Here is a 12,592-nt window from a genome sequence, read left to right as displayed (position 1 = left end):
ATCCGAGCAAAATATGAAATCATTCAAAGAGGCAGTTAGCAAGATTTCTGTTGCATTTTATGAGCATAATCTAAACTGGATTTATATTTCAAAAGTATAGGAGAAATATAATATTAGCAGGGCTACTCAGTAAATGAGACTCACAGATGTGGAAGGAAATTTATTCAAAACCAAACTGTAGAGCTGCAAAGATTAAACGATTAGTTGTCACGTGATATTGGTAAGTATGGGTAAGCCAATCAGAGGCAGAGTAAGGCAGAAGAGGGCGAGCGTGACATGCTTTCGTCATCCTAGGAAACGCAGATTTGCAAACTGCAGCAGGAGGTTTGTAATAGACCAGGGGTCTTCAATGTTTTTTAGGCCAAGGACCCCTTACCTGAAAGAGAGACAGAGTTGGGACCCCCCCACTACATATTATATGAAATTAAGTTGCATATTAAACTGGGCCTACAGTAAGTGAAGGGTGGTCTAAAGCCTTTACACATTCCTTTTTGTGGTGCATACAATACTAAGCTATTAAAATAATTATTGACATTCATATATTTATACATCATGTTTTGGTGTTAAACATACATGTAGCACAGTAAATCCTTAAGGCATCTTTGGAAGCTTTGAGATCTCCAATAGAATAAAAACAATGTCTGGCAGCACAGCATGAGTTTGTAATGACCCACCGGTTGGGTTGAATTAGTGGGGTTGCAAAAGAGGAAAAGCATCCCATCTCCACAAAACAGGTGTTATAGATTCCATTTCTAAATAAAGAACTCACCCCATGATTGATAGAGGAATTTGCCAAATGCCTGGCAGACATACCTGCACGCTGTTTCCTCTCTGCCGCTCCCTGACCACGCTCAGCTCCCACTGGGCCTCACCACTGTGCTTCCCCAGAGCCGTCTGAAGGAGGCGACACTCGCAGCGGGCAAGGAAGAAGGCACATGACAAGCCGAGGAGTTGATCCAGAGAGGCAGGACTGACTCTGGGCGACAGGAGACGAAGCTGCTCGTGCCGAGACGAGCTGGGCTGGTATCCTAGCAGGCCAAAGAGTTTCTCAATCTGTGGCATCGACAGCACCGGTTTGATATAGTGGGTGAACATACCAGAGTACATCTAGGACACAAAAGACAAGAGGAAAATTGGAAATTTTATGATTTTGTCTGTCACGCCCAAAAGTAAAACTACTGAGCACTGGATTTTTATTCTTGTCAGGGTTGAAAAAAAAACACTGGACTTGTGAATAGTATGTGAATAAAAAACATGTATGGAGCTGGTGGGACATCAGGGTTTCCCCCCAGTATATTGCAAGCCCGGTGGCCCACCGGGCCAAAGTTTCCCCCCCACCAGGCCTAGGCCTCTGGGAATTATTTTTATGTATTTCAAGACGTTTTTTAAAACTACAGTTACAGTGGGGCGGCTCGGTTGGAAACTTAGATGTAGTCATATTTTTTAAATCTCCAACCAGCTTTTAGCACTGACTTTATGTAGGGCCCTCTGGAATCCGTCTTATAGCTTTATTAAACTCTCAATTTTGAGATTCCCTCCATGAATCTGTGATCACAGAAACTATCGGGCTCTACATTAACGCTGCCATCAGTCTGGGACTGTCCAGGCCGGGCCCTCGTCACAAAAAGACACCTGCCACCGGGCAAAACAACGTTTCTGGGGGAAACCCTTGACATTGTATGTATTGTGTACATTTTATTCTAAACTTGTATATACATGCACATTGTTTTCATTCCTTTAAGTATATTTTTAAGTCGTTGTTCTGGCATTTTTAGCTTTGCTATCTTATTTATTATTTCTAGTATATTTCTTGTATTTTCTATATGTGTGTGTGTGAGTGAGTATGTGTGTATGTCCTTGTAACTTGCTGCTGTATCTGAGTAATTTCCCAATTTGGGATTAATAAAGTCCATTCATCCATCCATCCATCCATCCATCCATCCATCTATCTATCCATCTATCCATCTATCCATTTATCTATCTAATACTTAGAAAGAAGAAACTCCGCAGTAAAACACAAATAAAAATCATAAATTCAATATGTGCAGCTCTTTTTTTCAGCCAACCTTGACTACTTTGTACTCGTCCCTCCAGGGACCGACGTACAGGTTTAAGGCTGCTTGCTCCAGGACCTCGAAAGCTTTAGCCAGGCCTTGCAGCCCTCCTCTGGCTTTGACCCGCCCTGCACTGGCTGCTGTTGCTGATGCGGCTGCTGTGAGCGACTCCTCCATCACACTGAGTGGATCCAGCCCCAGGCAGTGTGTCTCCTGAGCATCTCCGTCCTTCAGCAAGCCCTCCACCTGCTTCCACAGCTCCTCATCTCTGCATGCCAGGTTGGAGCCTCGTCCCACAATTTGCTGCTCCAGACTGTGATCATAGGTGGCCAATAGATCCCTGGCTCGGTGCCTGGAGATGCTCATCGCTGTTATTCAGCTGAGAGTGGGACAAATAGGACAATGAAATGAAGGAGGAAACAGTGGCACGTACTGTATCTCCCCTGTTCATGAATGAACTGTTTCTACATAATTCATATTTAGCCAACACTGATCTAAACTATTATTTTTTAAAGTTTATTTATTGTGCAGTACTCCCTCTTAAGAACTTATTTTCTTAAATAAAAAGCTGGATGACATTAAGTAGGAAACTTGCATGTTAAATACTACTGGAAATGTTAAGTTAAATATTACAACATTTACCTGTATGATATATGTTTGTTTCGAGAGTAAACACACTAAATATAATTATTACCGGAAGTGAAACTTATGACACGTTGGCCTAGCTACTTTCGTTATGAGCCAAATATCGTGTTGGCCAAAAAACTGGCCGGTAATATATGAAATGACATCAGTCTGAGAAAAAGTAAAAGTCGTCAGCATCTCAGTTTGACGTTAGCATTAGCTTAATCTAGTTCCACACTGACTAGCTAGTTTTGCTAGGTTACCTGTTACTGTTGCTTTTTGGTCTTTTTTTAAAGCCGAGAAATCCACACCAAATTCCTTATAAATATGAGTAAATGTAAGATTCTCCACCTTGTTTACTAAAACAGATTTGATATAAAATACCAGAAATGTGCAAGCTGTTCTTCAATTCGATTAACATACAATCAAAATGCTATGAGCCGCTCTCTGCCGTGGGGAAAGACCCCAGGAAGTTACAACGAATTCCCTTAGAAGAGCTCAAATGTCACGTAAAGAATAGTTTAACGTTGTTTTGGACAGACGCCGAATTAAAAGGCGACTCTCGGTAATGTAGGTATCGCTGTGCCTCGGGTTTTAGAAGGTACGATCTTTTGCCGATCCGCAAGTAAACATTAAATTACTAGAATTATGAACGACATCTCAATCCAAAAGAAAGTACTAGTGTCGGAGCTAAGCTAGCGTTACCTAGCCGCTTTAGCTGAAAGTTTGATCAAAGTAGAAGCTTTGATTGATACACCAGATACACATAAACTCACCTGTGTCTGGCACTTATTCAGATGTGTATCGATTAATCAGGTAACTAAAACATGTCCTGCCACACAGGCACCGTGCAGCTGATAGCCACTTGATTGTCCAGGGATAAAGTAAACATTGTCACGTGGCACGGATTTTCCCAGACGGGTGCGCATGGTAGGAGCACCAGGACAGGCCGGGGGAGAGGAGCTCTGCAGTGGGAACATGACTTTAGAACTCAAAATGCTGGATCAAAACTACATTGAAAACCATATAAGGGGAAAATAGACGACAACTATAAATGGGGAAATTAATTGATAAAAATTACCAATTTGCCCAGTTTATATCTAACCTACTTATGGGCTACTGTCAAAAGCGAGTCATCCACTAGATGGCAGCATTTCATCTTTTAGGCGCCCTCCTGGCCTCTACATGGGGGGCTTCGACGTGTTTGAGGGTCAAGGACCCTTCAGCTGAAAAAGAGACGGCGCAGGGACCCCTTACATATCCTATTGCATATTGAACTGGAACTACAATAACGTGTAGGGCGGCATAGAGCCTTTAGACATACCTTTTTATGGTGCATACAATACTAAGCTAATACAATAATAATTGTTTACATATTCATGTATTTATACATCATGTTTTGTTAAAATGTGGAACAGTTAATCCTAAAGTTTAACTGTATCTGTGGATGGCTTCCTTAGCTATATCTTACCATCAATGTTTTGTAAATTTAAAAAAAGATTTGTCTTTACAAATAATATGTTGGATTCATGTAAATGTATATTTTCAGAGATATTTAGGCCTTTTTTTTTAACTATCAAACAATAATTTGGTTGCCCCCCTGCAGAAACCCTGAGGACCCCCTAGGGGTGCCGGACCCCCTTCTGAAGATCTCTGCTCTATGAACCGATTGCCCCTGTCGTTATCACACACTGACACTGCTGTCCCGGGGTGAAGCCTCCTTTGTTGATCTGCAGGCGTGGCTTCAGTGACACTGGTAGAAGGGCGGAACTGTGGCCCCTGAGTTTAAAGCATCCTGGTTGGCCCAAGATGCTCAACACAAGTCAGCAGCTTCATACACAGAGTCACCCTCCATCCTCCAGCAGGCCTGTGCAACTGCAGCCAGCATGTCAAACTCGGACAGGGTTGTGTTAGCTCTAGGAGGAGCGGGCACAGTGGGCTCTGGGATAGTGAAAGCACTGCTGGACAAAGGTAAGCTGCCCAGGGGCCACTTGGACACACACACACACACACACACACACACACACACACAAACTTCTCTACGGCTAAATCGACCGAAAATATTGTCAACATACTACTATATGAAGCCGAAGGATATTATATTTATATAAGTCACACATGCTAATTAGTTTGTCTTAACAGTTTTACGCACAGCTGGTGACTCTCACGGATTTTACGGGATTGCATAACGATAAACTGCAGAGTAGACATTTATGAGTAATTTACTACTTTGTGAGAATATTCTGGCTTTTAGTTGTTAAATGACTGACTATTAATCCAATGTTGATGGTGCGTCTGCGTGCGTAAAGTTTTCCAAACTCCAAGTGCTCCACTGAACGATCCAATAATCAGGTATTGCTGTGCTGTAGCCTACATTCGGTGCGTAATGTGCCGGTTGGATTGTCAATCGCTAACCTTTAAATAATGTAAATATATGTCTTTTTAGTGTGTGTTGTGAGCGTTTTGGTTTATTATAGTTGGGATGTTTCCACTGGTGGTCCCATACACTGAAATTATTTGATCTGTGCTCTGGTTTCAGACTCTGAAACATCATCTTTTTTATTATAAAATTACATTTTATGGTTGGAAGTAAGCTAGTTGAGTGTAATTTTGGTTTCATCTTCATCCCTGTTTAGAGGCAGTTTCACTCCGTATAAGCTGCAATCTATTTGGCTTCTTCATTGTGCTGTGCTGCCCTTGCACTCTGCATGAACCAGTGCAGGACACAGTGCAGCATGCCGTGATGAGAATGCACTTGTTTTGGATTTACATTGCACATCCATAGCTTTGCTGTTTGGACTGAGCAGAAAGTTACCATCTGCTGCCCTGTCACGTTTATCCCTCTGATGGCCTTGATAAACAGATTTGGACAATGTATGCCTGTTAGTGAATGTTCATTTTCATGTGAAAGGGATTAGTCCTAATGTATATGTGTCAAAGGTGCTGGTTTTGTCTGTCTGCACAATAGATTAATGTAGTATCTGATGTATGTGTGTGTGTGTGTGTGTGTGTGTGTGTGTGTGTGTGTGTGTGTGTGTGTGTGTGTGTGTGTGTGTGTGTGTGTGTGTGTGTGTGTGTAGGTTTCAAAGTCGCAGTAATCTCCAGGGACAGCAGCCGGCTGGAGAGGCTCCAATCATTCGTCTCTCCCAACACAAAGGACAACCTCACCACTATAGTGGGGAATGTGGGTAAGTTGGGTGACGCATCCTTCCATCAGTCATTCATCTACTGTAGATAGCTGTGTCATCCATTCATCCACTGAACCCACCACATGTGCAGTCTCCTTAGTGGGTGGAGAGGTGGGGAATGTTTGCTCTTCAAGGTAAATACTGTTACCAGCATAAACACTATTAATTCTAAAAAAGAAACAATGGGGAAACTCCAACTCAACCGACCAATGTTGTAACTTCATCACTACCTCATTCCCTTACTCACTTACTCAATGGCTGCGTCCGAGATGTGGACTTGGACTTGTTGACTTGGACTTGAGTCAACTAGAGTCACCGTTTTGATGACTCACGTCTTGACAAAAAATAAATGGCTTTAGCCTTGACTTGGACTTGTAAGTGACAGTGATACCTGGTTTAGCTCACGATACATCCAAAGTAGGTAGCCGTATGCAACACTTGAAAAGCAACGATGCATCTGTAACTTATTCTCTTATTGTAAATGAATGAGTTTCTGTCCGAGCAAAACATTCATCGCAGTTCCATGACCTCCCGGAAACGCTAACTTACAGTAATATACACCGTAAAGAAAAGAGCTTTAAAGCAACACTATGTAACTTTTCCCGCTTCGGGCATGATGACTCAGATAGCTGTAAATACAAAATACTATAATTTAATGTTGTCATATTTCTGTCTGACTATCAAGTATGCTATGTAGCAGCAGCAGTGCAAACTGTGAATCATGATTGGACGACTCAAAAAGCTCCCGGTATGTGATTGTCATGATTGGATGACTGGCGGTCAGTCCTTGCTATAGCAACACAACATCAAAGACCCCTGATGAAGCCTCATTAGTCTGACCAGACCACCACAATGGCTGCGTCTGTGCCACGAGTAATCACTTTTGGATTTAAAAATTTCACACGAGAAGGAAAACAGCGAACTGCTGAATGCAAGACCTGCTCATCGAAAAAAAGCGACTTGATCTGGGACTTGACTTGCCTTATAGTCTGGCTTTGCCAGACCTTCCTCCACAGCTCTGTAAAGGAAGGTCTGGCTAGTCCACACAGCATTCTGGGATAGGAGAAAAAACTGCTCTGGTTTATTGGCATTTCTTTAAACCAATCACAATCGTCTTGGGTGGCGCTATGCGCCCGTGCCTCTGCAAAATAGCCTCAGGAAGGAACTTGTTTTGGTGAAACGTGTAAAAGTTTAAAAGTAGTTTTAGTCATGTGAGAGAAAACTCAGATTGGACAGATAGTCTAGCTAGCTGTCTGGATGTACCCTGCAGAGATCTGAGTTAACCATAGTCCTCACAAATAGAGTGAGGACTGGCTCCCATGAAAGCAACAAAGTCAAAAATCTGAGGGGGTCTCTCACATCTGAAGGTGTCTGCCATATGTGGCATTGTAATATAATCTTAAACAATGCTCATTATCCATCCCTGTGCGGTCTCTTACCATTAAAGACGTTAAATTAAAATATAAAATATAGGCTACTACGGGACATAGACCTGAGCCTACCCTACGCTCATGAACGCAGCATGACTGCACTTCACCACCACACCACTAGGCTGTGTGAGCAAACCGCATACAATCGATTAATATTAACAGTCTATGTCTACGATCGATTTGACAGCACTCGCAAGTCCGAAGAAGTCACCTTGCTTTTAGCTTAATGTGCTTTTGAGGTAAATACCACCAATACATCTTAAATAAATAAATCTGGAGCTATCCTCTGCCATTCAGAGCTCCGGAAAAGTTCCCAGATATTTTGAAAAACCTGTTAGCAATACAATACAATCTCTGATGGCAGAATATTCAGTGAATAGGCTTCCCGACAACATCGCAGTGCAAATTCCAAAATAGTTGATCTGTTTATTTCTACGGTTCAACACACGAGACGACTGAACACCCAGGTGTTGTTATCACTACGTGCACATTATAAGACTAGAACATAGTCTGGCTGTGTAATGGCTTTATTCCTTCCTGCCAGTCAGTGCATGTTCCCTGTGTAGAAGTTAAAGACTACATGTATTATTGGGTCTGACACTGAGGAGATCTGAGACGCTGGTCTAATGAGTTACGTTTGATTTCATTGTGAAAATGAGAATGACACTCAGACTAAATCGTTTAGTCTATTTCTTTGTATTGCGAAATTGAAATGAAATGGACTATTACAATCAATAATATGTTGAAATTAATTAAAAGGACTAAAAATAAATAATAATAATAATAATAATAATAATAATAATAATAATAATAAATCTCTGTTGTGTGCGTGTGTCAAGATAATAGCCTAGGCCTACCGTGCGCTACTGCGCAAAAGCGCCACTCTTGCCTAGACTATTTAATTGTATAGGCTTGTTAGGCTATGTGCAGGGTGTGCCAACTTTTTTATGATCGAGAGACCCCCTTAAAGACAAAAAGATAATTCGAGCACTGGAGGTCAGAACGCCAACACAAAGAAAGAGGAAGGGGACGGACATCTGGCCGAAAAAGCGTGACATCCAGCAGAATTTCCGGCGGCAACGGAGCAATCCTGGAAGTGGAACGTTGTGAATATAGACTAGACTTGCCTTAACTATCTCAGCGGAATCACCACCTGGAAGCTTTTCCTCTCCTAAATTCTTCTCTCCGTTCCAGGGTCAGAGGAGGGAGCAGAGGAGGCGAAGCAGGCCCTGCTGAAAGCGGTGGGGAAGGTGACAGACATCGTCTCCTCTCTGGGCTTCAGTTGGTGGCAGGGAGGACCCCCACACACCCAGTCTCTCAAAGACCTACACTGGGTGAGCACACACACATAAACCAGACATCGGCTAGACCATGAGACTGCCAATGGTTTTGATTAAATATTGAATTTTCTTTGCATTCAGGTAACTATATATACATTCTATTACTTTTATCAGTTATAGTGAAGGCAGTAATGGTAGTTATAAGAGTAGTCATAGTAAGCATGTCCTGGTTTTCCTGTTACAACATGTCTAGTCTCGCTTTGCCAGACCTTCCTCTACAGCACTATGGAGGAGGGTCTGGCTAGTCCACACAACTTTGCGGATGAAAGAAAAATGTGCTCTGGTTTATTGGCATTTCTTTAAAGCAATCACAATCATCTTGGGCGGTGCTAAGCTCCAGACGGAGCCACGGTGCCTCTGCTAAATAGTCTCAGGAAGGAACTTGTTTTGGTGGAACATGTGTACGTTCAAAAGTAGTTTTAGTTGTGCAACAGAAAACTCAGATTGGACAGATAGTCTAGCTAGCTGTCTGGATTTACCCTGCAGAGATCTGAGGAGCAGTTAACCATAGTCCTCACAAATCCACCAGAGGTTAGAACGCTGACACAAAGAAAGAGGAAGGGGGCGCACATCCGGCTGAAAAGAGGAACATTCGGCAGAATTTTCGGCGGCACTGGAGCAATCCCGGAAGTGGAACGTTGTGTATATAGACTACATCATGTCTGAATGTTGTTGCAGAAGCTTTTCCTCTGCTACAAGAATGACATTTCTGATTCTTGTCTGATTATTTCATGTTTCATCCCCCGTCAACTCTGCAGGTAATTGAGACATTACTTTTCAGCACATTTGTGTCATGGAAGGCCTTCTTTCCCTTGGTGAGGGACGACTCCAACTGTACCTACACCTTCATAACAGGTGATTGCTTTGACCGTTTATTTCTATTATTAGCACGGGTCTGTCAAATTTATGTAATGGGGTGTAGGAGGTGCTCATCAGTGCATGTGAGAAACACTGAGACAACTGAACTGCTGTTTGTTTTTTCTACATACAGAAGCCAAATACAAAGGCTCATGCAAAATGAGCGAGTCATTCAAAGGCAGTTTGAGTAGTTGTTTGGTTTATGAACATGGTGGAAGATGTTGTTCGGTGTTTCCCAAAGCCCAAGATGTTGCCTCAAAGTCTTGTTTTGTTCACAAAGATATTCAGTATTTGATAAGAGAATTTTTACTCAAGCCAATTAATCCATTATCAAAATAACAGTATCCTGAGTAAACTTTGACATATACCAGTCTGTGATAATCCATCAACATACATTACTCTTTCCTACTAGTCAAAATAATTAATAATTTCAGTTTCTTTAACTCAGAAATTAGGTATAATGGTATACGTTTAATTGACCATAATTCCAAAAAGAAGTGTAAAACTAGTGGTAATATGTTGTGATGAAGATGGCTAAGAAAGTGTAACAGAGACACAGACTTAGATTTTTTATGCTTTATAAACTGGCAACCCAGACCGGGTCACTTTTGATCCGGGAGGACAACAAGTGCATGGTCGATAGGAAGACAACACAAGGGTTAAACAGTGTAAAATTCATACAAGCCTTATACTGTTAGGTTGTTTGGTAACCGTGACTTTCCTGTGTACCACAGGAGGAGCAGGTGATAAGTTGCTAATGCCTGGTACGGGCTTCCTGACAGTCGGCTCTGCCAGCACCCTGGCCTTCTGCCAGGTTCTACGAGAGGAGTATCCTGAGGTGCCCTGCAAACTCAACCAGGTGAGACTTCAATGGGATTACACACCAAGACTTCAATTAACAAAACACCAAAGCTGATAGAAGATATCTACCTGACCTGAACTTCTTCCAGGAATCAAACTCCGCTCTGCCACTTGAAAGACTTGTGTTTTTGGATCCAACCATCCAAACCAAACCAACCAGCCAACAGTTTGCAAGGCTGCAGACCCGATAACAAGGAAAAACACAGCTACTTTTAAACATTATCAAAGACTTGGATATCAACAGGTTTTTGGATATGTGCACACATCACAACGCTGACCTTTTCAAGAAGGTGTTTGAAGGAATGAAAGAGGGACGCTGGGTTTGCACGGTCCAACAAGTCTGCCACCGGCGGTAAACTTAGAAAAAATCCTATTTTGCACGGCCACATGTAAACGGAAATATTAGTGGAATATTCACTTTCATTAGCCATGTAAACAGCTTAGTTGGAATATCTTCTTTTTCCGAAAAAGGGCAAAACCCGGAACATTATGTGCATGTAAACGTAGTCATTGTGGTGGAATGCATACAATTACTATTTGTAGCTATTTGTATGAACGGTTCATAAGAACAGTCTGCTCCTTCACATCCTTCCCGTCATCTCTAACACCCTATTGCGTGTATCCTCCCCTCTCTCTTCATCCCTGTCTCCCTTCATTGATTGGTTCTGGCAGGTGAAGATCGACGCAGGTGTAGCCACTCCAGAGCGCATGACACCTGGTTACCTGAACCACCTGGACCTGGGCGAGGCGGTTGCCACCCTTGTGGAAAGACGAAACACCTCCCACACCGTCTTCACCGTCAACTGTCCTGCAGACTTAAAAACTGTCCTTCTGGAGAGGAACCTTTAGACTTGGAAACCCTTGCTCCAGCGCTCCCTTGTTGTCACAGCGACACATCTACACGTCTTCTGCTCCTACTCGTACTGAATTCTCCAGAAACACATTTCAATTGTTTTTTGGTTCCTGTGTTTTCTTCTCCCACAAGTCTGTACCCCATCCATGCCCAACTTTATGTAAATTGTCTGTTGTTTCAACTAATACTGTATAATCAGCCACCTGTTCTCAGATTGTTAACTGTTTTCTCTGCATGTGTTATGTGTGATATGTCTGTTAAAGAATTGCACAGGATTTGAAATACTCACCTTCTCATTGCACTGCTTCTGTACAAATATTATCACACAATTCTGTTCTGTCTTCTACATCGTTGGAAGGCATGATACCCAATGTAATCCCACCATTACTACATGGATCTACTTAATACTCTTGGTATGAAACTAGACCTCTTAAGCCCAGACCATTGGACAGAGCAGGTGAAGATTGAAAGCACAGGAAGGAGGGATTTCGAGTTCCCCACTGGTATTTAAAAAGAAGAGGGTGTTTGGTTGTAGATTAGCTCACCGTATGTATCTACAAACCTGGAGTTAAAGGTACCCTGTGGAGCTATAGAGTAATATTTTGATTTCAGATTTTGTTCTGTATCAGCACGCCTAACAGGACGCTTCATAATCTTCCACTGATTGACAGTTGGTGGCGGTAACTGCTCATAAACAGCAACGCTCAAGCAAAAATCAAGGAAGAAGATTGCTAGCTAGCAAACAAATATGTAAATAATGCAAGTTTTTAAAGACAAAAACTGACTTTGCAGATGTTTAATGAAGAGGGAAATGGTATTCAACATGTTTTGTCAACAGAAAGCAAAGTGTAACTTTGGTTACAGGACAACTCCACAGGGTATCTTTAACATCTTGACATATGGCTAAAAGTGCAACATGGTTGAAGAGGAGAGGCAATACAATACTTACACGTCATGTCTTAATATGATTAGAACTTAGGAATATATGTCGACATTTTTTAGCCCTGAGAGTTTCAGACTTGAAAAGTCTTAAAACGTTTGCGAAGTGGTGGACATATTAGGAAAACAGACATTTGGCGACTGTAGTCTCAACGTAACTGAACTTTATAAATTGGGATGACTGCACACACATTCCTACAGTCTCTTCTTGAAGACATTCATGGTGCAGCACTTGGTTGTAAACACAAAACGGGACCGAAGTAGTTAGAATAAAGTGTGATGAATGAAAAAAGAGAGTTCAAATCCTGCATAGTTTTGTCACTTCCACACCCCCCTTTCAGACAATTTGACAAGCACTTTGTTGAAGCACACTAAGGTGAAAAATTAAAGTTTAAATATGCAGCATTTTGCATTCAAGTACCAATAAAAAAAGATATGTGCCACA

The 12,592-nt window shown here is 42.0% G+C and overlaps 2 protein-coding genes across 8 annotated transcripts in view; one reads left to right on the top strand and one right to left on the bottom strand.

Moving 5' to 3' along the window:
• spata2l (spermatogenesis associated 2-like) overlaps nucleotides 1–3,587 on the bottom strand; it is a 5,549-nt gene extending 1,962 nt beyond the window's left edge. The window contains exons 1-3 of one of the 6 annotated variants that reach the window (XM_031285378.2): nucleotides 3,455–3,587; nucleotides 2,067–2,433; nucleotides 814–1,107 (exon numbers count right to left, since the gene is read on the bottom strand). In XM_031285378.2, the coding sequence (XP_031141238.1) occupies nucleotides 814–1,107; nucleotides 2,067–2,420 (648 nt within the window). In that variant the 5' untranslated portion in view covers nucleotides 2,421–2,433; nucleotides 3,455–3,587. The other 5 variants (XM_031285380.2, XM_031285381.2, XM_036002980.1 and 2 more) reach the window with 5 other exon arrangements.
• The window catches only part of si:dkey-238o13.4 (uncharacterized protein LOC560780 homolog), a 26,922-nt gene extending 14,330 nt beyond the window's left edge, over nucleotides 1–12,592 (top strand). The window contains exons 2-7 of one of the 2 annotated variants that reach the window (XM_036002981.1): nucleotides 4,524–4,649; nucleotides 5,759–5,866; nucleotides 8,491–8,630; nucleotides 9,395–9,491; nucleotides 10,229–10,353; nucleotides 11,028–12,592. In XM_036002981.1, coding sequence (XP_035858874.1) covers nucleotides 4,565–4,649; nucleotides 5,759–5,866; nucleotides 8,491–8,630; nucleotides 9,395–9,491; nucleotides 10,229–10,353; nucleotides 11,028–11,204 — 732 coding nt within the window. In that variant the 5' untranslated portion in view covers nucleotides 4,524–4,564 and the 3' untranslated portion in view covers nucleotides 11,205–12,592. Of the gene's footprint in view, nucleotides 1–4,484; nucleotides 4,650–5,758; nucleotides 5,867–8,490; nucleotides 8,631–9,394; nucleotides 9,492–10,228; nucleotides 10,354–11,027 lie in introns of those variants that run through there. The other variant, XM_031285384.2, reaches the window with a different exon arrangement.

The sequence above is a fragment of the Sander lucioperca genome, chromosome 7 (genome assembly GCF_008315115.2).
Source record: "Sander lucioperca isolate FBNREF2018 chromosome 7, SLUC_FBN_1.2, whole genome shotgun sequence".
NCBI lineage: Eukaryota > Metazoa > Chordata > Actinopteri > Perciformes > Percidae > Sander > Sander lucioperca.
This window is presented reverse-complemented; position numbering and strand designations above follow the sequence as displayed.